Source organism: Manacus candei, unplaced genomic scaffold (genome assembly GCF_025592945.1).
Source record: "Manacus candei isolate 608988 ecotype Guabito, Panama unplaced genomic scaffold, ASM2559294v1 h1tg000011l, whole genome shotgun sequence".
In the NCBI taxonomy this organism is placed as follows: Eukaryota; Metazoa; Chordata; class Aves; order Passeriformes; family Pipridae; genus Manacus; species Manacus candei.
The window spans coordinates 21878390-21905838 of NW_026138059.1; the positions used below are offsets into that span (position 1 = coordinate 21878390).

The window sequence follows — 27449 nt, forward strand, 5'->3', positions numbered from 1 at the left end:
AATAGAATCAAACATTAGGAAAATATTGTGTGACTTAACAAAAATTAATATCCCAATGTGTCAAAAAGTATTTTAGTTATCAAAATGAAGAAGCTTTCAACAGAAGTTTGTTATTGTTGCAGTTCTTTGATTTTGTAGATGTAAATAAATGCATTTGTAAGGAATGAATTCTGACTACTTACTGTATTGTTTGTATCATATGTTTAAATCAAGCTATGTAGGGCAAGCCTTAAATAAAAGCATACATTTTCCTTACTTCTGTCTTTAAGTATCCACTTCCACTTTTTTATTGTTACAGTATTTAAATCGAGGCTGTACCAGATTTTTCGCTAACAAAGAAACGGACAAACAGATTTTGCAAAATCGCAAGAGTCCTGAGGTATGTTTGTATCTTCAGTTAGTTTATATTATTAACTAATGCAGATAGAGTAGAAAATTATTATACTTTTACAGAATGGAATGAATTTTACACATCTTTATAGGTCTAATGGGTACTGTCAAAGCTGCTCTATTCAGATCTCTGTTTTGGAGTTCAGTCCTAGAAATACATTTTAACATGCATCGTAAAATCCCAAGCAGAACAGTGTATATAAAATGGTTTCCTTTTCATTCTTATAATAAGGTTAACGCTAAATTATGCAGCTTGTCTTCTGTGGAAAACAAAAATCTATCCAAGACTTTCTGTAATTTTCCTTTTTAAAATCTTACTACTGCTAAGAATAAGTCAGAAGCAATGTTTTTTTCCCAGAGCCATTTTTACTATCTGGAGTTGTGAAGGGATGCTCCAAACTGTTTCAGATATCAGTTATAACTCAACCTCACTTCTAGCATGAATATATTCTCCTCCTTGATACACTTTCATGGTTTTTGTTTTCCCCATGCTGTTAATGGCTAGTTATGTCAGAGCATGGCATTTCCTGGAAGAAAGTGTGAAACTTAAAACCATTTATGTCCTCTTGCTCCATCTCTGTTTATGTTTTTTTAGAACTGGAATTACCAGGATTTTTTAGCATTTAAGCCTTTGAGCTTGTTTACATGAGGATACTAAAGAATTTGTTCTGAATTAATAGTATATATGAATTGGAAGTTCTTTAAACACATAATTAAATTTCTGCTCTGTTCTCTAATAAAATTTTCATCTACTCATACCTCAAGAATGAAATTCATTTGTATAGCTGGAAGATATTTCAAATATTAATCAAATTCATATTTGTGATTCCGTAGCAGGATAAGCTGCATATATTGGCAAAAATACAAAAATAACTTTACTCAAAAGCTTCTTTCCACCAAATCACCATGCCATCTCTTTTATTTTGATAACTTGGTCTTGAAGCTCATGCCTAGCTATGAGACACAGTATAGATACTTCCTTTCCTCAAGTCAGCATTGTTTACTCCTTGATTTCTAGTGGTTGTATGTTGTAACACTGAGCACATAATCCTGATTTCTTTTGCTTAAACGTACGCTATTTTCTATAATCAGGGATGGTGGAGAGTGATTTTACATTACTGTGAGGCAGAAAGCTCCTAGCTTATTTTGTTCATGTCAGGCATATAGGCTATGATATGGGTTGGAGATTTTGTCTCAGATTACCCAATTTGCCTTAAATGAAGATTTGTAGCAACGCTGGTCAGGTCATTTATGTAGGCATAGAGTATCAACATTCACTTACTCTTGCTACTGGGAGATGAACCTGTGCAATCTTCTGTTACTGATATGATTTACAGGCGGGTGTTCTGTCATAAAACTTGTCCTCTAAAAAACCTAATTTGAAATAGGAGAAGACTTACTTTGAAATAAGTGTTGTCTAAACTAAAGCATACGTAGAGAATAATTCTGAAAATATATGTAAAACATAAAGTACTGGAACTTCTGATACAATAATACTTGTATGTTGCAGGTGTATCAATTTGAAGGCTCAATAGAGGATCAAAGTTCAATGATATTTAAACCTAGTCTAGCCATTTAAACAGGAAATATATTACCTTGTTGAGCTTTTTAAATTGGAAATTTAGTATTTACTCTGTCATTTTATAAAAAAATACTAAGATTGTTTATTTTAATAAATTAGCTGGAATAGTCAATTAATACTTCAATTATTTTTGTGTTTTCCTTATCAGGAAGATGAGGTGATCATTTTACATAATTAACATGTAGTTTAATGTTATTGATGTGCCTACATGTTGTGTGAAGTGAATTTTTCAGATGCATGTGGTGTTTTGTTTTGATAAAAATGACGTTAGCTTATTGGACATTAACAAGGCTTCTATTTAGTTAATTATTCTTTTTAGTTGAAAAAAATTTAAAAATAACTGTAAAAACGTAGCTCAGTCTGTGCATGTTCAGGTAGTCTCTTGATTGCATGCAGATGTGTTACTATCTACTGTTTAAACTCGTTTATAGTTAAAATAGCTTTCTATGTATATAAATCAGAAAAATCAGCAAAATGTTAAATTGGTATTTCAGAACATAGCTGCTATTCTTCTAACCCCTAGACCACTGCAAGTTCTATTTCTTTATTAGCAGCAAATATTAACAGGTACATTTCTCTAAATAATTCTGTTTAGAATAGGGATAACTGATTTGTCCTATGGTCCTTTCCCATGGCCTGTTATTCTGTCATCCTGCTACAAGGACCTCGATCTTCTTTCAACTGCTTGGGATTCGAAGGACTCCTTTGTATAAATGCTTTGATAGCTCTCTTAGCTGAAGTCTTCCTTTCTCCTGCTTGCTATCCCGTGTTGCCCTGTCCTTAGCTGTCACATTCTCCAGCTTCTGCTTTCTGAAGATAGTTTGAAGTTTGCTTTGAAATTTAAGTTTGAAGATCGTGCTTTGAAGTATCAACAAGTTAAAATAAATTAGGGTCCTTGCGAAGCCTGTATTATATGAAGAGCTCGAATCTCTTTTTACCTAGTTTGGCATGCTTTTTTATGCTTTTTTTTAATGGCTTATTCTTGACTGGAAATATTTGCCTACCTACTTCAAATCGCTTACTAAATTTGTGGTTTATCTTGTTTTATAGTATCTTAAAGAAGGTTCCTTGAAGGATCCACTGTTAGATGATCATGGAGATTTCAACAGAATGTGCACAGCAATGAAAAAGATTGGACTGGATGATGAAGAAAAACTTGATCTTTTTAGAGTAGTGGCTGGTGTCCTTCATCTTGGAAATATTGATTTTGAGGAAGCTGGGAGTACATCAGGTTAGATGAAGCATAAATTGTTTTCTGTAAAAAGACTGGAAATGTCTCTTGATTAGAGATGTTTCCTTTCCATGTGAATTATGGCTTTAGAAAGCTGCTTTGTGTTCAAGGGTAATTCAGTCTTAATTCACCCCCTTTTGAAGTCAAGTTTACCTACTTGTTTTAAAATTGTACTCCTTTACATGCTCTAAAAGCAAGTAGGCTTTCAATGAAAATGTTCAGTGAAGAGTTTAATATAAAGGAAAGAGACATTCTGTGTCTCAAAATCATACTTGTGTTTTAATGATAATTTTAAAGTCCAACTTCTCACTAACCTCATGAAAATATCTTGTAATTAGAAACTATCTGTAGGGAAAGGCATTATGTCCTTTGGCTTCCAAGAATACCATCATGGTAGTATTTTGAGAGGTGAGGAAAAAAAAAGTTACAGCAAAAACTTAGGGCAATATAAACTTCCTAATTTTAAGATGTTGCTCACAAGATGAGTTAGTACAGGTGTAGCTGGGACTTAACAGCAGAATGGGCAGGAAAGTGGAGGAAGGAGAATTGATATTTTGGGGATTGTCATTCTTACCTTACTACTGAAATCAGCCTCTCTAAATTGAGAACTGCTGTCTATATATTCCTGAAGAAACGCATGGTCTGGATGTACTACAAATATAACTATAGTAGAAGATAGAAGCATCTAGGTCTTTACCTTGAGTTCCAAGATACTGGTTCCTCTTGGTCCTGCTTCAAGTATGTATAGCTGTTAGTAAAGTTGTTTGGAAGGGCATACCAAAGAACATTTTAATAGGTGTTTTAAATGAGTTAAATGAGTACTAGTCTCGCAGGTTCACTAGCTCCTGACCCCAAGCACAGAATCACCATGGAACTGTACAGAACATTCTGTTCAGAAGAGATCATGGGAGGTCTCTAATCCCATCAGTTGGGCAAATGCTGAATTCAGACTGGGTACTTAGGGTTGGCACAGAGGAGGTGTTGTTTTGGTTTTTTTTTTTTCCTCATCTCCTTTCCATAGGTTGAATCAGAACCTCCCCAGTGTCAGTTCATGATGTTTCCATCTTTACAAAAATGACTGAAATGAACATGATTAATGTGAATGAATCTGAAAGATGCAGGGGTTGAGAAGGATAATGGCTTCATGGAGTTCAACAGCAAGCTTCTCAGGGAGCTTCCCTGTTTGGGTCTTTTGTGAGTTGGGACTTTGGGGTTGACAAGGTGGAACAGAGTGAAAAAGGTGCAAATGTGAGCGGAGAGGAAGTTTCAGGAGGCAAACAAATAAGAAGAGGAGGAACCACGGATGGTGAGGAAAGTCAGGGTTTAGAAAAGGGAAGGTCACCAGAAAACTTATCTTCTCTGAATGTTGAAATTCAGAGAAATTTTTCTTCTGGAATAAATTATTGAACTTCTGAAATTGCATTTGGCTTTATTCTGCTCTCACCTTGTATGTGTGTTCACACAGGGTGTGCATTCCAACTGTTCCAGGCACTATGTCTCTTACCAGAGACTCTGTCAAGTTCTGTTACTGCTTTCTGGGAAACACCAAACAAAAGTTGTTTTCTACAAGTCAGACGGTATTTCAGAGCATCCAAAATTAAGTCACAAAAGCCTTAAACTTTTAAGGACTCCCTTTCCTCCCCCCCGTCATTGTAGAGGAATGGAAAGAATTCAAGTGATGTTTGACTACTTACTTATCCCTTTTGGCCTCTTTGCTTACCTGTAGAAATAAATTTTACTGTGAACAAATTCTTACTGCAAAAAAACAGGAAATACATGTAAATAACTGTTAGATTTTCCCAAAGTGTTTTGTGCTCCAGTTGGGAGATCTGTGCTGGCCTAGTCCTGGTACAGAGGGCTGAGGTGCAGAGAGCAAAAGGGAGCACTTCTCTTGGCTGTTTACTTAGGAAGTGTACATACCTTTATCTGAGAAATGCAAATGGCAGGAGTCTGCCATGCCAGGCACTTCTGCTGCATAGCAAGGAGGCCTGGAGGATTACAGGAATATCTAAGTCCAGAAGTTTTAAGTCACTACAGCTAGTTTGTAGGTGTTAGCACTTCTGCATTTTGGGATAGTGCTTCCCTATGAGCAGGTTGGTTTTTGAACAGCCTGGACAGTGTTCTAGAAATACAGAATTACGTGCGTAGTTTTTGGCAGGGGGTTATTTTTGCATTTATTTCGTGGTATTTTCTCGGGTTTTCAAAACTGACTCTTCCCATTTAACTATATATGAAGTACTTTCCAGAGGCAAACCTTTAATTCCTTCAAAACTGACATTACCTTCACTGGTAACATGACACGTTAGTGGACGATGACCAGCAGGGTCAGGGTAGGATCACCGCTGGCCAGTATTTTCCTTAGAGCTGAGCTGGCGGCTGTTGCCCTGCCGTGCTGCGGTGCGCGGGGCGCGGGTGCTGTGCGGTCCGTGACGCGGTGTGTGTGTATCGCCGCTCAGGGGTGCGGATGCTGTGCGGTGCGTGACGCGGTGGGTGTGTCTCTCGTCAGGGGGCTGCACGCCGCGGGCGCGGAGCCAGCCGTCGCTGGAGCGCTGCGCCGCCCTGCTGGGCCTCGACCAGGACGACCTGCGCGGGAGCCTCACGACGCGCGTCATGCTCACGACGGCAGGGGGCGCCAAAGGCACGGTCATCAAGTGAGTGCGGCGGGGCCGGGGCGGGCCGGGGGAGAGGGGGAAATGGATCTTAAATATATTCTCTATATTAATATAGATCTTATATATATTAAATTACATATTTACATTATATTACATATATACATTATATTACATATTTATAAATTGTACATTCATCTATAATGCTTATAAAATATATCATATATATTCATATACATATGCAGTCCATATATATATAAAAATATATATATATTAAAATTTATATATATATATGTAAATATATATATAAATTTTTTTTTTATTTTAACCAGTTGATCCAGGTGCACATTTTTATATGCCCAGGCTTGCTTGTTTCATTGTTTTTAGGACATTGGAGGGTTTTTTTAAAATTTTACTCGGAAGAATGGCAGTTGTATAACATCTGACTAAAAGGGCTTTTTTTTTTTTTTTTTTTTTTTGGTAAAAGAAAGGCTTTGAGTAAGTCACTATGAGGTTTTATAAAACCTCTCATATGTCAGTGTGGCTAAAGAAGTATAGCAGTCACCCTGTTAAATCCACAGCCTACACAGAAAATTTGATATACTGATAGATTTAACAGATACACTGTATCAAGGAATGTTAATGCTGTGCCTAAAGTATTTCAGAAGACACTTGAATCTCTCTCGTCATGAGGGCTGCGCAGTGCTCCTCTGAACACTGCCCTGTGAAATTAGAGCTGGAATACTTTAATTAGAGGGTACTGTATCCACCTTTCTGAACAGCTGAACAATCAGTGCCCCTGTGTTTGCCACATCTAATTCTTCTGAAATCACGTTTCAGTTTTAAAAAGTCCACTGCAAATGGTAATCCAGAAATAATGCTGCTTCTTGCTGTTGCTGGTATACAAACATTTTGTCTTGACTGCAAAGTTAAAAATGTTTCTTAAAAGCTTGACTGCAAAGTTAATAATGTTTCACAAATATAAAAAAAATAGTGGAACAGGATAATTTTAATAGAAAATATTTGGTTTTTTTTCCTGAAGCTATTATCAAAGTAACTTCCTAGACATAGAAGCAGGATGGTGATTTCTTGTAGGCACATGGAGAAGGAATAATGGCAAAGAACATGTATAAACGTGGTACTGATAGTAACATATCAATACCATGAGAGTTATGACTCCTTGCATATTTTGTCTTTTGAAATTTATAACTATTATTTATATTGAAGCATTTGTAAACATTTCATAAACTTATGGACTGAAACAAAGTAGCAGATGATCGATTTAACCTTGGTGTGTCACTGTGGCCAGTAAAGGTGGCAGCTGTTAGTTAATGCGTGCTCAGGTTATGTCAGACTTCTGAGGTGAAAAATTGGTCTTTGGGCATTTGAGAGCATTGACTTCTAAAAAAAGTCTTTAAGGAATGTAAGGGATTTGAGCAGTGAAAGTTGCTGTGGTCAAGAGCTCATTCTGTTGAAGAGAAGAAATAGCTATAGTGGAAATACTGTTCCGTGCCCACCTCCTGATCTCCAGGGTGAAACTGATCTCCCTGGCCAAAATTTAGCATAATAAATCAACCAGGACATCCTGTGCAGTTTGAACACCATGGGGTGTTTTTCAGGGGAATGCAGAGGCACCTCTGAACTAACTCGTATTTAGGAGTCTTAAGTTTAGCACAGGTGTGGGCTCTTGTTCAAGTAAAAAACATTACTACCAAATAGCTGATGTTTGAGGTGTATTTCTAGATAGAGCAAGCAAGTAGACTTCTTGGTGGTCTGCTTATTTCTGTACTTTGAAAGAACAGATATTCAAGAGCTAGAACTTCATAGTGACTACCATGAAAAAGTTATAATGCAGTGACAAATGGTAAGTAATGATTGGGCGGGTAAATGTGTTATTCTGCCTTCAGTTAAAAGCTCAAGATCTAGATCTTGTAATAAAATATTCAGTAGTTCATTTCCAGAGAGTTTTTGTAAATTCCTTCTCTCTCCCCTGCCTCTGTCCAGTTTTTAGAAATTGGGTACTTTTAGTTACTATTATCTTGGTGCCTTATCAGATAATATGGAAAGTTACACATAATTTTTTCTCTTTATTACAACCTTTAGTGTAGGAAGACATTGGTCCTGTAGGACAAAGTGCCTCCAGTGGTCAACATTTTCCAAGTTTTACTATTTTCTTTCTTCCAGACCATGGCCGAATCAACAGCAAACTCTTCGATATATTCACCCAGGAAAGCCTTTACCAGTATTATGGATAACATTAGAGTAGAAAATTATATATTACACAGTACAGATGGTAGTCATATTAATGCATGGCAATATGAGAATTGCAGGTTTGGAACGTTAGTAACGTTTTTTACTCAATTCAGGTTGTTATCCACCATAATTGCTGATCTTTCTCTGTTAACTTACTGCATACCTGGTTATTCTCCATCTTGCATTTGTATTTTTGAATTCTCTTAAGCATAGCACTACACACTTTCCTTTACTGAAATATATCTTCTGGATTTTTACATTATCAATTTGTGAAAATAATTTTGTATGCTAGTAATGCTACTAAGATTTTTTGCTTTCTTAGTTCAGACTGTTTTTTGAAAATACTCTTACTTTCATGTTCCTTTTAAGTAGAAGTGTTAAATAGAAGCAGAAGGACTTTGAACAAATTGCATCCATGTCAGACTCAGATGGCACTCCACTGGAAATTCTCTCAGTGAACTGCTGATTCAGCCTCTGAGAACAGATTGGTTTTGGCTGTTGTATACATAACACATAGATAAAGCTTGTCTGTATAGTTTCCTTTTGAGAATTTTTGGTGGGACATATCAAGCACTGAAGCAGAAATGCATCATAATATACTGCTTCCCTTTCACCATATCCCAAATGACACTGTCAAGGAAAGTTTTTTAAGAACAAATACAGGTTTTGTTACAGCTTTAAGTTTACTTTGGATTAAAACTTTAAAAATTTTCTGCTCAGTTTATTTATCCTGATAAACTTGGGGCATTGTTAGCAGTGTACTGTTTCAAAAGTCTGCAAACACAAGGAGCTATGTTTTTGTGCCAGCAGATCTTATTTTCCCCCCAGTGTTTTATTTTGGGGGTGTCAAAAATGAATTCAGAGGACTCCCACTGTCTCAAGGATTAATGTGTTAAGCCTCTTTCTCTAGCATTTGCTAAACTTGTGCAGCTAAAAGCAAACGTACATCAATAAATACAGCAATTTCTTCTTGTGTGGCCTACTGCATGTACAAGGAAAGTGGATTGGACTATTTTAGATACTTATTAAATAGACACAATTTTTCTTCTATGGTAATGTAGTTTAGAAACTATTTGATTGCTGTTAATATTAGAGTTTTGACAAGTACATTGTTTTATTTTGTTCCAGCAACCTAAAGAGTTAGTCATTTCTCTCTCTCTTTCTTAGGGACCTTTTGTGTGCAAGTGGATCATGTGAGTGCTAATAGGTCACAGTGAATAAATAGCTCGGCTGAAATCACTGTGCTTAGAGTATAACAAAGGCTTTGTTCTACTGGGCCAACAAGGAATAGTAGGAGGGTGATGCTAAATGCTGTCTCTGAATTTTATTAAAAATACTGGCAGAGAGACTTGACAGCTGCACTATGTTTATCTGTCCTTGCCTCCCAAAAGCACATAATGATCACCTTGTTGGCTGATGTTTTTGCCATCCATGTGAAGTGTGTTTGCAGAGTGAAATAATGTGTTAGGATTCAAAATCTGGTACTTCTCTTAGACTGTAAATGTACTGTGCCACTCTCTTACTCAGTTTCTCCCTTTTCATAAAGACTTCCAAAGAGGACTCCATCATCACAAAATTATTTTACAGGGTGAAAAAATTAATTTCCATCATTCCATGTCCTTCACCTTCTTTTGCAGTAGATTTTCTACCAGAAGGCATTTTTTTAGTGGTGGTACTGAAGCCTCTGTTGGAAAAAACATTTTTTTGAGAAATATTTTTCTACAGTTTTTGGAACTTCAGCTTTTCTCAAATTATAAGTGTGCTGCTTATATTCCTTAGTTACATAGGTCTTTCACTAGGTAGATTTATTTCATCCAGGCCATTTTATTTATGAACCAGTTACCATATTGGCTGACAGTAATTGATGGGTATCGCTTCACCTGCTTTCACTCCCTTAATTGTTGTCAGCCATGGGCAAATTATACATATTTTTAATTGAATTTTATTTGTTCTGGAAGATGTTTGGGAACTGTGTGGAATTGCACACAGCCTAAATCTAGCCCATCAGAGTGCTTTCCCCTAGGCCTCAGACTCTAGATCAGTGGAAACCTTGGTGAAGAAATTAGCATGAAGACCAAACAGGGTTTTTTGTTGCAGCCTTAACAAAGACCATAGAATTTGGAAAAAATTCTTCCTTGTGCCTTACAGTTAGCTCATGGATGAAGGAGAGGGGGAGAAGGTAAAAAGGAGACAGGAGAATTTATCTTTTCCTGTTCAGACAAGAAACAGGAGGAGGAAAGATATTCATTTGTTTGTCTGCAGACCAAAGGAAAGGAAGAGCTGAGGGAAAGCAAGTTCATGACAAGGAAGTTACTTGGTCTGAATGTCAATTCTGTAATAGGGCTCTTGTGTTTCTACTGTCTCAGTGCATTTTCAGCATTGCTTTGCGGTTCTGTACTTTCATCTGAGCAAAATACATTGCAGGGTTACATTTTCTTTCCATGTGTTTCTGCTGCATACTATGAAATTTAACAGTAAGGTTTTGTGCAGTCTTTGGAATTCTGTTTAATAATGGCAGAATTTGCTATTTTGCAAAACAGGACCATTTTGTAAACACATGCTCTAGAGGTATGACTATTTGCCATGTTGTTTAAAAAAGTAAATGGAAACCATAAATGATTTTAGTGTATTGTATTATATAATAGGCCTGCAGCTGACGTTGGGAATTAGTATACTGATCTCTTAAACGTATCAGAACAGAATACAAAGGTACCTGCCTTCTATTTATAAGATAAGATTTCTGTCAGTACTCATTACCTTAAGATAAGTGAAGAGATACTTAGTGGAAGACAAGATTGTGTGTTAAAGCTAATTACTATCTAATGTATTGTAGCTGCAGATGTCCTTAGTGTACAGAGCCTCTGCTTCCCTGACTTACCAGTCACAATAGAAAATGATCTCCATCAGTCTCACGTTTCTCCATCAGAAATATCATCCTTGAAAAAATAAAAAAATAGTAATTTGGAGTTAGTTTAGTGCTTATGAATTCTAGGAAGTGAAGGAAATGCTGCAATATAGGTAAGCTGTTGTTGTGATTTAACCCCAGCTGGCAACTAAGCCCCACACAGCCACTTGCTTACTCCTTCCCCGTGGGATAGGGGAGAGAATCAGAAGGGTCAAAGTGAGAAAGCTCGTGGGTTGAGATAAAGACAGTTTAACAGGTAAAGCAAAAGCCACGCACACAATCAAAGCAAAGCTGGGAAGACAAAATGTTGTAACTCTGAACATCATCTTTTTCGTCTTCTTCCTCCAGCTTTTATTGCTGAGCGTGACTCCACATAGTATACAATGTCCATCTGTAGCTGTCCTGGCTGTGTCCCTTCCCAAATTCTTGTTCATCCCCAGCTTCCTCTCTGGTGGGGTGGGGTGAGGAGCAGAAAGGGCCTTGACTCTGTGCAAGCCCTGCTCAGCAGTATCAAAAACATCCCTGTATTATCAAGACTGTTTCTAGCACAAATCCGAAACACAGTCTCATAGCAGCTACTGTGAAGAAAATAAACCCCACTCCAGCAAGAACCAGCACAGCTGTGTAGAGTTAAGTTTACCTTCTCTGACCTGCCAGTTTTTGTACCCTTCTGCACAGAAAACAACCTGGTTGGATGACAGCACAGTTCTGCGTTGGGAGCATCTTGTACCTTGGACATAGGGCTTAATAAACAGCTCTGATAAGAGATTTTTTTAAAGGTAGATTTTGCTGCCTGCTTGAGGAGTTTTAAAATTGGTTACCCACCACCTTAGCTGGACTATTCTCTTGTTATTTATTGTTATTGTAGTACTGAATGGTCTAAACATAAGAGAGGCAAGGTATATCGGGAGAAGTAATATAGGAATTTGTATGGGGAGAAGTGATATATTTTATGAAGCCAGCTAATCGAGATATTTAGAAAAAGCATAAGAGTCTTTGGCATACAGCCATCCATCCTGTATTCCTCATGACAAGGACTATTGAAGGATTATTTTTCTCTGTTTTTCTCTAAAAATCTCTTCTTTTTATTTACTTAATAATGGATATATCTGTGTGTCATGATACGGTATTGTGCAAAGACTTTGTATACCCATAGTTGTTCTTAATTGGAGGCCACCTTTCCATGTATGAAATTTTGATACTGTCTGGGCAAAGGGCTATTAGTATTTCAGTTTAATTTTTTTCCTCTCTATATTTATTATTGACATGTAAAAATACTGTGGAGTTGTGAAGTTTGGCAATCTCATTCTGTTCTTATCTGATTCTCTTCAGATTGGTGGGACTTTTGCTTTTAAATTCTCTGGCAACATGTTTAGGACCCAAGTGCAGTTTGCAGTCATACGATAAAACCAAAAGTTCATTTTTCGTAATCACCTCATATTGTTTCTTAAACACTTCGTTAACACTTTATTCTTATATGGATTTTCCTATTCTACTTCTGGTGTACAGTATAAACCATTCCTTAGTTTTGGCACTCTTATCTGTTAATTTGAAACCTTCTTAAAAAAAACCAAAATCCTGCAGAATGTATTTATCCATGATATGAGGGGGTTAAGTGTGTTTTGAAATATATGAATTCTAAGCATGTCACTGTCGTGCTGAGTTCATGAAATAGCTATATATATTATTACATGTATATCTAAACATGTGGTTATAGTTTCCTGATATTCCCACAGTTTCCTCCTGCATTTCATAGGCTTTGAAACTGTGACTCATGGCATTGTTGTTGGGTTTTGTTTTTTTAATATAACTTTTAAATTATGATATAGACTTGTAATAAATTATGCAGAATAAAGGTCTATAAATAAGAGGGTGAAAATAAATTCTCATCTAGTAAAAGACCCCTTCTTCCAGTGTTTTAAAAAAATCCTTATTTTGGGATTGCATCTTTCTCCATGAGAACACACTGCCTTACTTCTTACTTTTTACTTTTACTTTTGTTGCCTATGGCCTTATAGCCTTAGTTATAGCCCTTACAGAAGCATAGAGACAAAGATGTCAGAACAAAAACTAAACTGTAGGCTTTATTCTAACCAAACAGCTCATAAATAAATAGATGAAATTTTTTTTTAGATGGAGATGTATAGATTTTAAGTATCTTTGTCTGGAAATTGTTAATATAGTTTCTAGTTATCTAATAATTATGAAAGCATCAGAATCTTATTTCTACTGATGGTAGCGAAACATTTCTTTCTTCTTACAGGTAAGATGCTTAGTCTGGCTGGGCAAGATTGTTTTCTGCCTTGGCCTAGAGTTCAGGGGTTTTTTGTGTCCTAAATTGCAGTATTTGAAAAGGCTGGTTTTAAGTTTAGAGTCCAATCTCAGCATTTCAGAGTAAGGAATTATGAAAAGTAAGATCTGTATTTTGTTCTTCTAGGGTGCCCTTGAAAGTGGAACAAGCAAACAATGCTCGTGATGCCTTGGCTAAAACAGTGTATAGTCATCTGTTTGACCATGTAGTGAAAAGGGTAAACCAGTGTTTTCCATTTGAGACTTCTTCTTTCTTCATTGGAGTTCTAGATATAGCAGGTTTTGGTAAGTAAACTTAAAGTTATTTCTAGCTTTCACTTGTTGCCACCAAAGATTCAATGATAAATTCTGTAACGAGGAGTGGGAGAGTTTTCTTTTTGGTGTTGAAGGTCCCCGTAAAGCTTCTGTCCTTTTCAGCTCCCTGAGATTCAGAACAGGGCATGTATTGTGGTGTGCTCTGGCCCTTCTAATGTTGTTCAAAGGAATCTTTGATTTTCAGGTGTTTAGAGCTATGTTACCTTGTGCCAGCCTTTTGAAGCATAGGTGCACAAGGACATATTGGTACAATTTCTCTGTATGGTAGCATCTTACTTTGGTTTACTGCCAACTGCCTGTCATTTGTCTTAGAAGTACGATCTACTGCAATATTTTTAGATCTGTCTTGTGTACAACTTGAAAATCTGTAAGAGGTTTCATTTTGCTGAAAGAAACAGGTATGGATCCGAACATGTTAAATATTAGCATTGTGAAGCTTCTCTTATTTGCTGTTTAATATAAATTCTTGGAACGTTTATCATAAAAGTTTATCTTCTGTCTTTCAGAATACTTTGAACACAACAGTTTTGAACAATTCTGCATAAACTACTGTAATGAGAAACTGCAACAGTTTTTTAATGAAAGAATTCTGAAAGAGGTATGATGTATTTAGTATTATATTTGAGGATTTATTTTTTTACTGTTGTATTTGAGCATTTATTTTTTTGCTTAAGAGATACCTACAGTAACTCTGGTTTTCATAAGATTGCACATTATGCTTGAATTAAAAAAAAAATCAGTTTTCACACTGTGTGACATCTGGGTATGTCAGAAAAGAATATGGCATTTTGAAAACCAACAATATTTTTCCTTCTTCTTTTTTTCCCCTCATTAAAATGAGTTACCCACACTCTGGACAATCTCTCATACCAAATAGGAATATTTAGATGCATGGGCTTATCATTAAGGTGGCAACATTGGAATATATTAAGCTATGTAAGGAAATTCTCAAATGTATGTTGACTCATCCTATATTTTAAAATTACTTCATGTTTATTCAATAAAAATATGATGAGTGGTGTTTTCTCTTAGCAATTACTTTTTTTTTTTCTTTAGGAACAAGAACTTTACCAGAAAGAAGGCCTGGGGGTTAATGAAGTGCGTTATGTAGATAATCAGGACTGTATAGGTAGGTTTTTCTTGAAATGTTAAGCTATTCCTTGATGTCATGGAGAAAAAAGCTTAAAGCAGAAGAGGCAAAATATGTATAACACTAGTAATTTTATGATTTTATATATAGCCTCATACAATTCAAAATCATAAGAGTTCATAAGCATTGCTTCAGTGCAAGCATTAGATATTTCTTCTTTCCACAGAAGAAAAATGTAGTAAAAATTCTTCTTACAAGAACAGTTTCATAGACAATGGAAAAAAGTTTCAAAAGCTACAAAATTGTTGTGTCTAACAGTTTCAAGAGCATGAATTTCTATGTTGGCTTTCAAGGGCTTTTGTATATGTAGGTGAGAGGTCAAGGCAATACACTTGTTAAAAGTTGTGAAACCACCAATATATGCTCAGAGTCTGGTCTGCCTTTCCTAAAACAAATGCATTTTGTTTTAGTCCCTGGGCTTCTGTTGTCAGTGGAAGTATTAGGCTTCTAATTTTGATGTGTGATGAAACAAAAAAACAACCCCAACAATCTAAGCAATTATCCCATAAAGACCTATGATCATACCGTAGGAATATTTAGGCACCTATTGGAAATTAAGATGACTAAATTCAACCTCAGACTGAGAGTAAAAATCAAACAATCTATACCTGATCCTTTTCCCCCTTGTTGCATGTGTTAGGAGTTAGAACTTGGTATGTATAGGATATCAATTAAATAAGCAATTCAGATATACAGAATTAATTTGCAATGACGTCTTGTATTTTGTGTGAACAACTTTCCCTACAAACATTTATACAGAATCAGATCAGCAGCATTTACACTTGCAATGTTCAGTTCTGATATGAGTTTATATATTCAGTTTTTGTAATTATATTTTGTTTTATTAATAGATTTGATTGAAGCAAAATTAGTAGGTGTACTGGATATTTTGGATGAAGAAAATCGCCTTCCCCAACCAAGTGATCAGCATTTTACTTCAGTTGTGCACCAAAAGCACAAGGACCATTTCAGGCTCTCAGTACGTTTATTTTTGCTGTCTGTTTTGTTTTAATAAAACAGTTCTTGGAACAGCTGATAGTAGCACTTCAATTTAATGAAAACCTTTCCTAAGAAATCTCATGCCATACCTGTCTGCACAATCCGTGCTTGTTTGCTAAGGACAAGTTTGGTTATTAGATTTGATGGAAAGTTCACTGAAGGCCTTAAGTCTTCAACAAATTCTAATATCCTGCTGAAACTAAAGCCATATTCTTCACTTACATTTTAAGTTTATTAACAGGTAAGGCATGAATAGAAAATAAAAACACATTTTAAATTGTTTCATATCAGATGAACTGTTGTTGTTCCCTTTAAAAATTGCTTGCTTTGGAGAATATTTGACTCAGGTGGAGTATCTAGCTAGCACTTCAGAGATCATACAGGAAGACCGTTTTGTTGATTTATTTTTTAACATAGAGCACTTCATGGAAGATTAATGCAAATTATTGCAATTTAAATAATGAATCCTGTTGAAATTCAAATAAAAAACCTGAAAAAACACAAACAAGGGAAGCCAAATGAAATTGTCACCCATTTGTCTTTCATTAAGTTTCCACTTACCTGGATTGCTGTGCAATGAAACATTTTTGTCGGTATGTTTATGATCAGCTCGGCGGTTGCCTGTTAAAATATACCATCCAAAGCCATATTTTAAGCTTCTGTCGAATCATATTCATCAACTGTGGAATGAATGGTATGGAAATTGGCAAATAAAGTCAAAACCAAAATCCACTAACTGGTGTTAGCAATCCTGATGACTTGTATTTTGAATGTGATGTTTCTAAAGTGTGAATGAGACTGAAATTAGGGTTTTGGAATATCGTGGTTTGAACAGGAATGGTAGTGATCATCACAATTGTACTTATAGGAAATGTAATTTTTAATACCTAGTGTTCCCAGTAGATCATGGTGGTGTTCTAAGAATAAACTTTTTCTTACTCTCCATTGTAATTCTTCTTTTGTAATTCAACTTCTTAATTCCAGATTCCTAGGAAGTCTAAATTGGCTGTTCACAGAAATATCAGGGACGACGAAGGCTTTATTATCCGACACTTTGCAGGAGCAGTATGCTATGAGACGGTAATTTTACTCATGAAACACTATTTTTGTTGTGCTTTGTAGTACATTTATATTTTTCAGTGTATATAGGTTAAATGATAAAATTTACTTTCATCAGAAGAGCAATTCAGAAGTTGATATTTCTTAACTTTGAAACTAATTTTTTGAGTATTTATCAGAATTAACAGTTTCTTTTAACTTTTCAGGTTACAGACAGTTTTACTGATATATTTTGTGTAAAAGTTTGTTTCAAGTATATAGGTTTATGATGTCAATATTAAATATATTGATTCATGATCTACTGCAAATTTTCCATCAAAAGATGTTTGCATCTTAGGGCGAGAAATATACTGTGTGATCGAAAAGTTTTGTTAGACTGAAGAATAGCTTTTTGGAAGCATGCTTAGCATGCTTATCCTTGTAAATAGTCACTGCGTAATTCTTCGTGTTTTCAGTTTGTGCTGGCAATGGACTCATTCATGTAAGAATACAAAATACCTGAAATTGCTACCCTCAAAATACATTCCAGATTCTTGTACCTTTTGGACTACTATTCATAATACAAAAACATTGAAATACCATCAATTTTTAAAAATAAGAGTTTAGGATAAAATGAAGATCCATAATGCTTTGTTGTTCTGGTTTGTAACTGCAGCATGTATGAAGGAAGCTACTTCCAAAGACCTTTTTTTCTCATTCGAAAATGTGTGCTTGAAGGGTTTGTTTTCGTTTATTTCAAAATACTTTGAGTGATAATGATTGCTGTGCTGTTTTGAAGTAGACACATTCTGTAGGTCCTTTTACAAATAAGAAAGTTGAAGTCTGTGTTACCTTCATGATTTTTCTGAGGTTGCTCAGAGTCAGTATCAAAATAATAAAAAAATCGGAATTCCAGTAAAATTGGAAAAATTTTTATTTGTTCCAGGTGCTCTATTTTTAACTGTGTACTTCATCATGATACATTAATAATGCCTGAGAGTGTCTTCAGGAACAGAAGTGACAGATTTGATTACATATATTTATCTATCAGAGCTAATCAGATATGAGGTAGCTGTGGTCCAGAACTATCTTAATAAGCTAGACTTAATTTATCCTTTCCCTCAGAAGGGCTTACTTAGCTTGAGCCTTAAAACTTTTGGACTATAGTTGCCTTGTTCTTCTGTTATTTGTTTTTCACTGCTCTTGTGGCAGTTCTCACATTCTGATTTATGATGAGAACGCTCATTTGGCTGCATTCATATTCTAGTCTTGTGTTTTCATGGTCCAAGGGAACTTTGGAGGCCTGCGTTTGTCCTTTGATTCTCATCACCATTAAGTCCTTTTATGGGATATCTGGCAAATTGACATTTTCTTTCAAGTAGTCTTGGCCTCTTCTGTTAATTAATATCAAAGTCTCTATTAAAGTTGCACCAAAAGCTATTGAGATTTTAGTTAATGTGAAATTGGATTCTGGTGTCTTGATCTCTGAATTTCCATGTAATGTATTGTTCTTGACTTCTGAAAGTTAGTGATCCAATTCAAATAAACCAGAGAGATAAAGTTCGCAGGAAGGGACAATATGTTTTATTAAACCAACTGTTCATAAATAGTCGTAGTACTACTAAAATAACCAGTTTTCATTTCATTTTCTAAACTGTATAAATATACCAGTTAAAGTGTGAACATTAATTCCCATTTCACAACAGATTTTATATGATATTACAAGCAGTGAAGAATTAAGCTTCTCAGAACTCTCAGGTGACAATGTACTGAGTCCTGGAAAGGGAAACAAAGATAGTCATTATCAAATACACAACTGATCTCTTAAAAGGCACTAAACCTTACTTTGGGTTTCATGATTCCAACAACATCCTTCAAATTTAAAAATGTCTTTTCTCTCTGTCATTAGTGTTTTGTATATCCAGTTGAAAAGTTGTTTGGAATAATGTGTGAGTATTTACACCACATACTCTTGCTGATTTTTGAATTTAGTATGTGACTTAGTTTCTTTAGTTTTCTTATTAGACTAAGGTAACTGGGCAGTGAAACAAATGTGCTGTTATCTCTTGGGTTGTCTTTTCAGATGCAATTTGTGGAAAAAAACAATGATGCTTTGCACATGTCCCTTCAATCTCTTATATGTGAATCCAAGGACAAGTTTGTTCGAGAGTTGTTTGAAGCTAACACTAACAACAACAAGGATCCCAAACAAAAAGCTGGGAAACTTAGTTTCATCAGTGTGGGAAACAAATTCAAGGTAACATCATATAACAAAGAGTCTTATCTTCTTGTAATGTATGCCAGTTTTAAGTTACCTGCATTAAGTAGAACCTTAAGCAGTAGCTTAAGATTCAAAAGAAAATTCTGTTAAAAAGACAGGGTTTTTTTCTGTGGAATTATAAGAAACCAGTATACTCAAGTTATGTGCTATGCATTTCTGATGAAAATATCTTTCATAATAGTCCTTACAGAGATTATACAGTGATTTTTAAGTCAGAATCTTGCAAAGCCACATGGAAGTCTTTATTCAAAATGTTTAATGTTTTGAGATTTAAATTGAAATTAATTATGCCTTCTAGAAGATGTATTGAATCACTACAGTTGACCACTCTTAAAATTCAATACTTAACCTAATCACTTTTTTCCTCTTCTGAAATATAGTCATGGCTTACACAGGAAGATGTTCATTGTGCTGAATGTTTCCTTTCTCAATACCTGAATCTGATGCTTCTCCTCATTTTCTCCTTTCTTCTGCTTGTTGTAAAGCTGACCTTCAAACCTTGTCTTCTCCAAATTTTTTCTACATCCTTTTCTCATTCAGCAGTTTTATTTTAGCTGGACTATTCCAGCTCAGGATGGCTAGAAAGAGAACTATAGGGGAATTAAGAGATGAAAAGCAGGCACACCGTGGGCCGCAGGTAAATTTTTCAATCTCCTGGATTTAGCATTGGTAGAGCTGCTGCAATTTCAGCAAGAGCTCTTCTCAACACATCTGGGCCAGATCCAATGAAGGATTTGCATGCCTTCAAGTCAGGTGTGGCAACAGTTTTGGTATGCTACCTTATCTAGAGCAACCATAAACCCACATCATTTTCCTAACTAGACTCCTTGCAGTCCCTGGGGAACGTATCTTAGACAATCCAAGAAACCTTCTTGTAGAGTGGGACACTACCAGTAGCAAAAGAGTATTTCACTCCATATCAAGGTTAAGTGCTGAATCAAGACTGCAAGATGAATTCCTTCTTGCATAATTGTATCTTGTGGCTAGCATTTGGAACTGTTCTCTAAAGATGCAGAGGCTGAAGAACAGGAAGGACAGGTAGCAGCACACTGCTTTGGGTCTATACTGTGTTTTATGGCTATTGTATTTCTTGTAGTGAGCACCAAGTTATTGGTCAGTCTGACAAAGGGTACTCTCTTTATGACCTTCTGGAGATGTGTTGTTATGTAGCCAGAAGTAAAATTTTCATGGGGCAGGAAGAGTAGGAGAGAGAGCCTGACTTGTAAGGTAGTGATTTTGGCATTTAACTGGGAATTGGGCAACCTGCTCTCCTGAGTTTTGCTCTGATGATTATTTCCTCCTCCTTCTTATTCTGTAGTGGTTGTAGAATTAAACTGTAGCAATTGGTTTAATATAAAATACATGACCAGAAGGCAGACTGAAAAATTACATACAGATAATCCATGTCCTAAGCAAACCCTGCAGCCATTGGGTCTGTTGTAGGTGAAGGTGAGATTCACTATTTTTTAGGACCGCATTTTTAAAATGAAACCAGCTGTGGGATCTTTTGAGAGTTTCCACTTTCTTCCATCTGGATTTTCAGCTTCTCTCAGATTTAGCACCCCACGTCCAGTAGATATGGACTTCTGTATGTTACCAATGTCCAAGGAGAACTGAATTAGAAAGGGAGACATTTTTAAAATTAAGCAGCAATTGAGTGGGGAACTTTTGGGACTGACCTTTGAAAATTGGTGTTCACCTCTGCACCTAGAACATAACTAAAGTCCTCTTTGGATCTGGCCCATCAGTCTATAATTCTTTCAATGTTTTCAAGTTTCATGGCATTTTGAATGTATGTGTTACTTCCAGTAATTCATTTAGTGTTACCTTCCCAGACACAGCATGTGATGCTGATGAACACTAATAGCCTTGAAAATTTCACTTCAGATGACATCAAAATAAGTTCTCTTATCTTACTAGATACTTCCTCTCTTTAAGAATAAAAATTCTTAGTGCGTTAGTATGTAAGTCGCTCTTCTAAAATGAAAAATTCTTCTAATTATATCAATTATTAGATGATGTTGCAGGGACTTCTCTTTATGAAATCCTTCACATGTCCCTTCCTTATAACTAATTAAAATTAATTCTCATAAATCAGTTGAGGAAATAATGATTAATTCATCATCAGATCTATTAAAGAATCTTTGAAATTATTTTACCTTACTATGCTAATGAGGAATTGAATCGTGACAATTCAAAGAGCAGTAGTTTTAGCAATATGTTTTACTTGTATGCACATTTTATTAGAGAAATTTACCTGAGCATGGCTCTGGCTTATTTCTTGTCAAATCACAGAGTATAAGGAAGGGGTATTTTTCCTCAAGCAGAAATGTATTTTGTTGATGGAAATTAGGCTTTTTCTTTCAAAATTAGCTGTTTCTAACTTAAGAAAATATAATAATTATAATCAAGTTGAGATATAAAGAGTATGTGTAAGTGAGAACTGAGCAGGAGGTTATTAGTGTTTGTCATGTCGCTCGTGGCACTTCTCTCTTTCTAACCATATCCATGTTAAGTTAAAAAAATTCAAACCAATTTTATCCACTGGGAGTACAACTGGCAGCTGTAGAATATAATTGAAAGATCTGGTTAAAAAGAAAGTCAAAAGTCAAATCGTTTCAATTTTGCTTTCAGTACAGAAAATTAAGAATATGTTAGGACATACTGAATTTGTCTTCCTACAGTCTATATACTTAAAGCTTGCTAGTAAACTAGAAAGGCTGACACAGCAGTAACCTATGTGGCAAAACAGACACATCTCTGAAGTAAAGATATTGCTGTTTTCCTGGTGGGTGTGGTTTTGGAATATTTGAAATCCCTACCAATTACTTTCAAAAGCAACTGTAAGTTGTTTTCCCTGATAGCCTTAAGTCTTTGGTTATCTTGAAGACTTACCCTCAGATAATAGTAGTCTTTTCTCATCACAGTTTGTTAAATGCAGCCTCAGTAAATGCGATTTTGAAATTGTAGTTTATTGTCATCAACAGAAAATTGGAAAGTTGGAAGTTTGGAAATAAAAATAGATTATTGCAGGTAAATGTTGACTTAGCTTGAAAAAAAACCACAAGAAAACTCTGAGAATATGTTTTCTGTGTTAATTATTTAACATACAAATATATGCTTGTTATAGATGAAAGTCGTTATTTCTTTTATTTTCCCAAATGGACTTGCATGTTTCTTTGATAACGATGTTGTAATAAGTAACTAGTCCATACAGTTTTGTACAATTAAACACAACCAGTTTCCTCAGGACCATTCATGCACACTTGCATGATTTTGTCTGTTAAAATTTGTGAATGTTTGGTTTATCAATTCTGTCGTAATAACAATGACTATGCATGCAGTAATGCTATACTTCTATTTGGTGTGTGTATTTCTTTAGTTGCCATGGTTAAGGCTCTTGAAATACCTGTTTTCTTTTACAGACTCAGTTAAATTTGCTTCTTGAGAAGCTTCACAGTACTGTAAGTATATATACAGATGAAGGTTCATAATTTTTCTCAATATGGCTTCCAGTAAGTGTGATTAGTAATTGCTTTAGAGTTTGCAGCTTTATGGCGCTTTTGAAAGGTCTTCCTGCGCATGTGATGGTTGTTGATTTACTTGAAAAAAACCCCAAACTACATCACCTTTAAAAAAGTTCTCGTAGAGTGAAAGTTACACAATTTGAGTAAACAAGATGAAATCTATCCGGGCTGCAATCACCTTTTTTGTTATTTTTACTTCTTTCCATTCATTGGTTAACACTGATTACTAATTTGCAGAAAATTTAGAAATGTTATTTAAAAGTAAGGCAGATGATAATTTATTATTAATTACTGTTTTCAGATTCCATAAAGCTATTAAAAGTAAAATTTTTCATTTCACAAGTGGTCAAAGAAACTTAGTCCCCTAAAGAGTATTTGTTAATTTAACGGATGTATTTAGATAGCTTGTGAAATTCTCCATGTAGTTCAACACGCCCATTTTCTTGTAGAACTTGGAGTTGTAGGCACACAGTCTTGTTTCTCTGAACCACATGTTCTAACCAATTTTATATACAAGGTTACGCTTTGTCAAAAAAAGAAAAAAGGGGGAAAACCAAGTGGAACAAAGGGATCAGGTGCTGGAGTGTAGCCAACATACAAGATTTTACTGTAGTCACGCGGCTGGTCTGAAAGATGATGTCTTTCACACAAAACACTCTGGAACTGACACGCAGTCCAGGGAAAAAGTGTGTGGCCAGGCTTGCTGTACTCTTGAGTTTAGCTAACCCATGACTGAGGAGGTATTGACCTAGAGCTCCCTTGAAGATATTCTCTCACTCTCAGCTGAGAGATGGAAAAAAGAGAGAAGACACTACAAACCAGGATTAATACTATGTTTTCTCAGTCCCAATTTTGTTTTAGTATATAAAGGTTATCATTAGTGGTCACTTGTTCCAGGAAAACCTGGGTAATTGGATGGTCCTTTGCAAAAATGTCATCCTTTATGAATGTGAAATGATCAGAGAAAGCAGTGATCAAAATTGTAGAGGTGGAACACATGGTCATAAGAGAGAAGCAGACTGAAACAACATGGGGCAAGGGAGACTGAAGCTGTGAGCCAAAGGAAGTTGTAAAAAGTAGAAGTTAAGGAAGGTCAAGTTCATCTGGCATCATTCTGATGTCAGGAGTCTGGTGGCATGCTCACTGATGTGAATTCTGAAGGACTGAGGCATTTAAGTGATGTGACTGTAGAAGATAACGAGGGTAGGGGAATCTAGACTGATAAATCATAATTAGATTGTACTAATGTTAGGAAGAATATTGTTGAGTGAAAACTCGGCAAAATTGAGGATCCAATTAATAGCTTTAGCATGGAGATCAGTTACATCAATTAACTGGTTTAGACCAAGGCTACAGTGCAAAACTGATATACGAAAGAAAAAGAATGGGGGTTGGGACTAGATGATCTTTTAAACTCCATTCCAACCCTTCGACATTCTGTGGTTCAATGATAATGTCGACATTTCTCTTTTAGAATATTATTATTTTGTATATTCTTTTCCCCACCCATAAGTGTTAAATGATTAACTGTTATTTTAGGAGTTTTAAAAATGCTTAGATTCTGCTAACTTCTTGTTTTGGTTATAGGGGTCTAGCTTTATTCGCTGTATCAAACCTAATTTAAAGATGACAAGTCATCATTTTGAAGGAGGACAGATCCTCTCTCAGCTTCAGTGTTCAGGTAATATATGCCTCTCATATTTTTCCCTGTGTTTTTTACCTTGGGCAGTACAGATTAATCTAAGTTTGAAATATGTGAGATGAAAGCAATATTTCCTTGCTTGAACTGCTGTTTTCTAGAAGGCAGGTTATTTATGCCTTATGTGCAGTTATTTAGATTCTTAGTAACTTAGCACTCATTTTAGCCAATAGAACTCTAGAAATTAATCATCTGAAGTGCCATAAGGTCTCTTCTTTGCAAGAAGAGTTGATGTAATTTCCATTGACTGTTTTTATTATAATTAGAGGTCAAGCACCACGTGCATATGTAAGAAGCCATGTAGCTGTACATCGGTACATAAATTTGGATTTCCTGACCTGGAGCTGAATTCCATCTCTTTGTGTTGCCCACAGTGTTAATAGGGCAGTAGTTCAGTCTGGAACAATAGCATTGTTTTAAATTACTGGGACAGTTGAAGTGTAAGAAACTCCTGTGTGCATTTAAAGGCAGTCATTGTTAGCTGAGGTATCTAATAATTGAAGCACACCTGTTTTCTTTTATAGATTTTATAGATACTATGATAGAGTTTAATCATATTCGTTTAGTTTTTCAAAATGTCTTTATGTCTCTATTCATTTGATTTGGAGCTGAACCTGCAACACAGACATTTCAGTATAGCCTTTCCTGTTGCTTTGTACACTGAAGATTGTAATGCTCCATCTTCATTATTCTTGAAATGCTAGATGCTTTCCAAATTTACAGCTTTATTTTCAAGAGTGAGTATTAGCAGTTTTGCTCATGCCCCACTGAACAGTGGAAGTAACTGCTTGCTTGGGAATTGTTGTGATGGCATTTTCATTCTTTATAGGGTGTTTGTTCAACAAAGCACTTCAATATATTTTTTTCCTTTTCTGTATTTTTGTACTTTCAGTAGTTTTCAGTTGATGTTTTGAGAAGCTGACATATTTCACATGTAATTTTATCATAACAAAAGCTTAACAACTTTTCAGTATTTAAGTGTTCCATTAACATCATTAGTAGCGGATTTCTTCAGGTTAATAGCATTTGGCATGAGAGGAAAAATTAGCAAATTACCTCCTCTCCCCAACAACAACTGTGACGCTTTACAGTTGTCTTACAAGCTCAGTTGTCTATCTATGCTTTCTTTGCAACAATAAATGAAGCTTAATCTAGTAACACAAAGTCATAGCATGGTAATGTTAAAATACCAAGATATAATGTTATAAAATCTTTTTTGAAAAAGACTTTGTTTAAACAATCAAATTTCAATTGAAAGCAAATATGCAAAAGTTTAAGTTGTAAGACAACGACCATAAGTTAAGGGCTAACTTAAAAAACTTATGTGCAGCCTCTGTTGGTAGGGTTATGAAAAGCAGTGGGCAAAAACTGGCATGGCCTGTGCTGCCTTAATTATTTCGAGTCTTTTACTGACTGTGTCTGGGCGTTACTGATGTCCTCCTTGCAGCCAAAATGTAGTAACATTATTCAGGACATTAAAGTTTCATCTTAGCAGCTGATACCTCTTATTTTAAGTACAGCAAATGTTCTAGCACTGCATATGCATTTGTTGTTGCATCTGCACAACATCTCACGAATACCACTGACATCATGAAAATAAAAGCCTGGTTGGACATTATTTGGTGGGGAGCTTTTTACTTCGCTTTGTTTGGGTTTCTTTCCCTTTAAAAATGAAAATGTCAAGTCTGCTGAAAAAGAAAATTTAGAAGAAATATTAGAAAAAAATTCCTCTTCATGATTGAGCGTTACTTGCCTCTCAAATAGGGAGAAAATTGTATGAGTTCTTCTCATCTGCTCAGTATTAACTTTTTGTGACTGATCACAGTATCAAAAAATGTTAGAGGCTGGATCAAGTCTCAACTGAACTTTGTGGTTTAGTCTCTGGACAATGTCTTTGAGGCGTATGTTATAAACTACTTGTTATCATAAAATTAGGTGCTTACTTTCCATGTTACTAACACGAGCTTTTGTGCATGTGTTTCTGTGAATCTAGGGATGGTGTCAGTTCTGGATTTAATGCAAGGTGGTTTCCCTTCACGAGCTTCATTTCATGAATTATATAATATGTACAAGAAATACTTGCCTGAAAAATTGGCTCGACTGGACCCTAGGCTTTTTTGCAAAGTAAGAAATAAATAATTCTTCTGTATCAGCCAGGAGAGAAAATGTATTGTGGGGTTGTTTTTTGTGTTTTTTGAATTTTCTTGTCTTTTTTAAAGGGGCAAAATATAATCCTTTCTGTTTTCTTTGTTTCAGGCACTATTTAAAGCCTTGGGACTGAACGAAAATGATTACAAATTTGGGCTAACCAAGGTGTTTTTTAGACCTGGCAAGGTAATCTTTTTCTTAGAGTTCATGAATGTGAATTTTAAAATAATTTCAGTTGGAAGGGACCTTTGAAGGTGATGTTGTTCAACACATTCCTAAAAGTGTGGCCAACCTAAATAAGACTGCCCAGGATTTTTGTAAATATTGTTCATTTTCTATGAAAAAAACCCCGAATATTAGTACTGATACAATTGGTTTTATAGTCTTACTGCTGCTGCTGTATTTCTAATGCAATGTTTGTATTCCCAGACTTATGTTGACTATTAAAAAGTCAGAACAAAGAAGAAATATTTTCTAGTAAAATCTATTTATAGCCGAAATCTCCTTCTGTGATTCTGAGCATTGCTGCTGCTATGCAGAGAAAGGAGATGAAGTAGGGATCTGTTGTGATTAGAAAGGAAAATTGTTGTACTCCCAGAAGAATGTTCTTACTATCAAAATTACTAAAAAGCAGAAATGCAGGATTTTTAGAAAAGGTTGCCTTCAGCAGGACTCTTATAGAAAGGTTAAAAATTGGGAAGTGCTTTCAGGGTTTAGTTTTTCCCCAGATATACAATTAGATGTATCCTGAAGTTGTGGAAGGCTAGAGTAAGTTTTCAGGATGTAGCAAAACAATTGATTTTTTGGCAATAAATATTTTTAGTGATTAGTAAATGATTGGATTATTCAAAATGCCAAGTGTTGGACATCAATAAAACAAACAAACAAAAACCCTACAGTTGTCATTTCTGTTATTGTTAAACAATGAAGTGATGTCAGATACATCTGCTCACTTTCAGTAATTGAAAGCTGATATAATGACGACGTACAATTTATGTTAAAAATATTTTAA

General features: G+C 35.4%; 1 protein-coding gene across 5 annotated transcripts in view; it reads left to right on the top strand.

Moving 5' to 3' along the window:
* Positions 1–27449, top strand: part of MYO6 (myosin VI) — a 107259-nt gene that overhangs the window by 55468 nt on the left and 24342 nt on the right. For all 5 annotated transcript variants that reach the window (XM_051778008.1, XM_051778011.1, XM_051778007.1 and 2 more), the window contains exons 10-22: positions 299–379; positions 3023–3203; positions 5710–5854; positions 13408–13565; positions 14102–14193; positions 14652–14724; positions 15597–15724; positions 16729–16824; positions 18866–19039; positions 22489–22527; positions 24178–24271; positions 26283–26413; positions 26546–26623. In XM_051778008.1, coding sequence (XP_051633968.1) covers positions 299–379; positions 3023–3203; positions 5710–5854; positions 13408–13565; positions 14102–14193; positions 14652–14724; positions 15597–15724; positions 16729–16824; positions 18866–19039; positions 22489–22527; positions 24178–24271; positions 26283–26413; positions 26546–26623 — 1470 coding nt within the window. The remainder of the gene's footprint in view (positions 1–298; positions 380–3022; positions 3204–5709; positions 5855–13407; positions 13566–14101; positions 14194–14651; positions 14725–15596; positions 15725–16728; positions 16825–18865; positions 19040–22488; positions 22528–24177; positions 24272–26282; positions 26414–26545; positions 26624–27449) is intronic.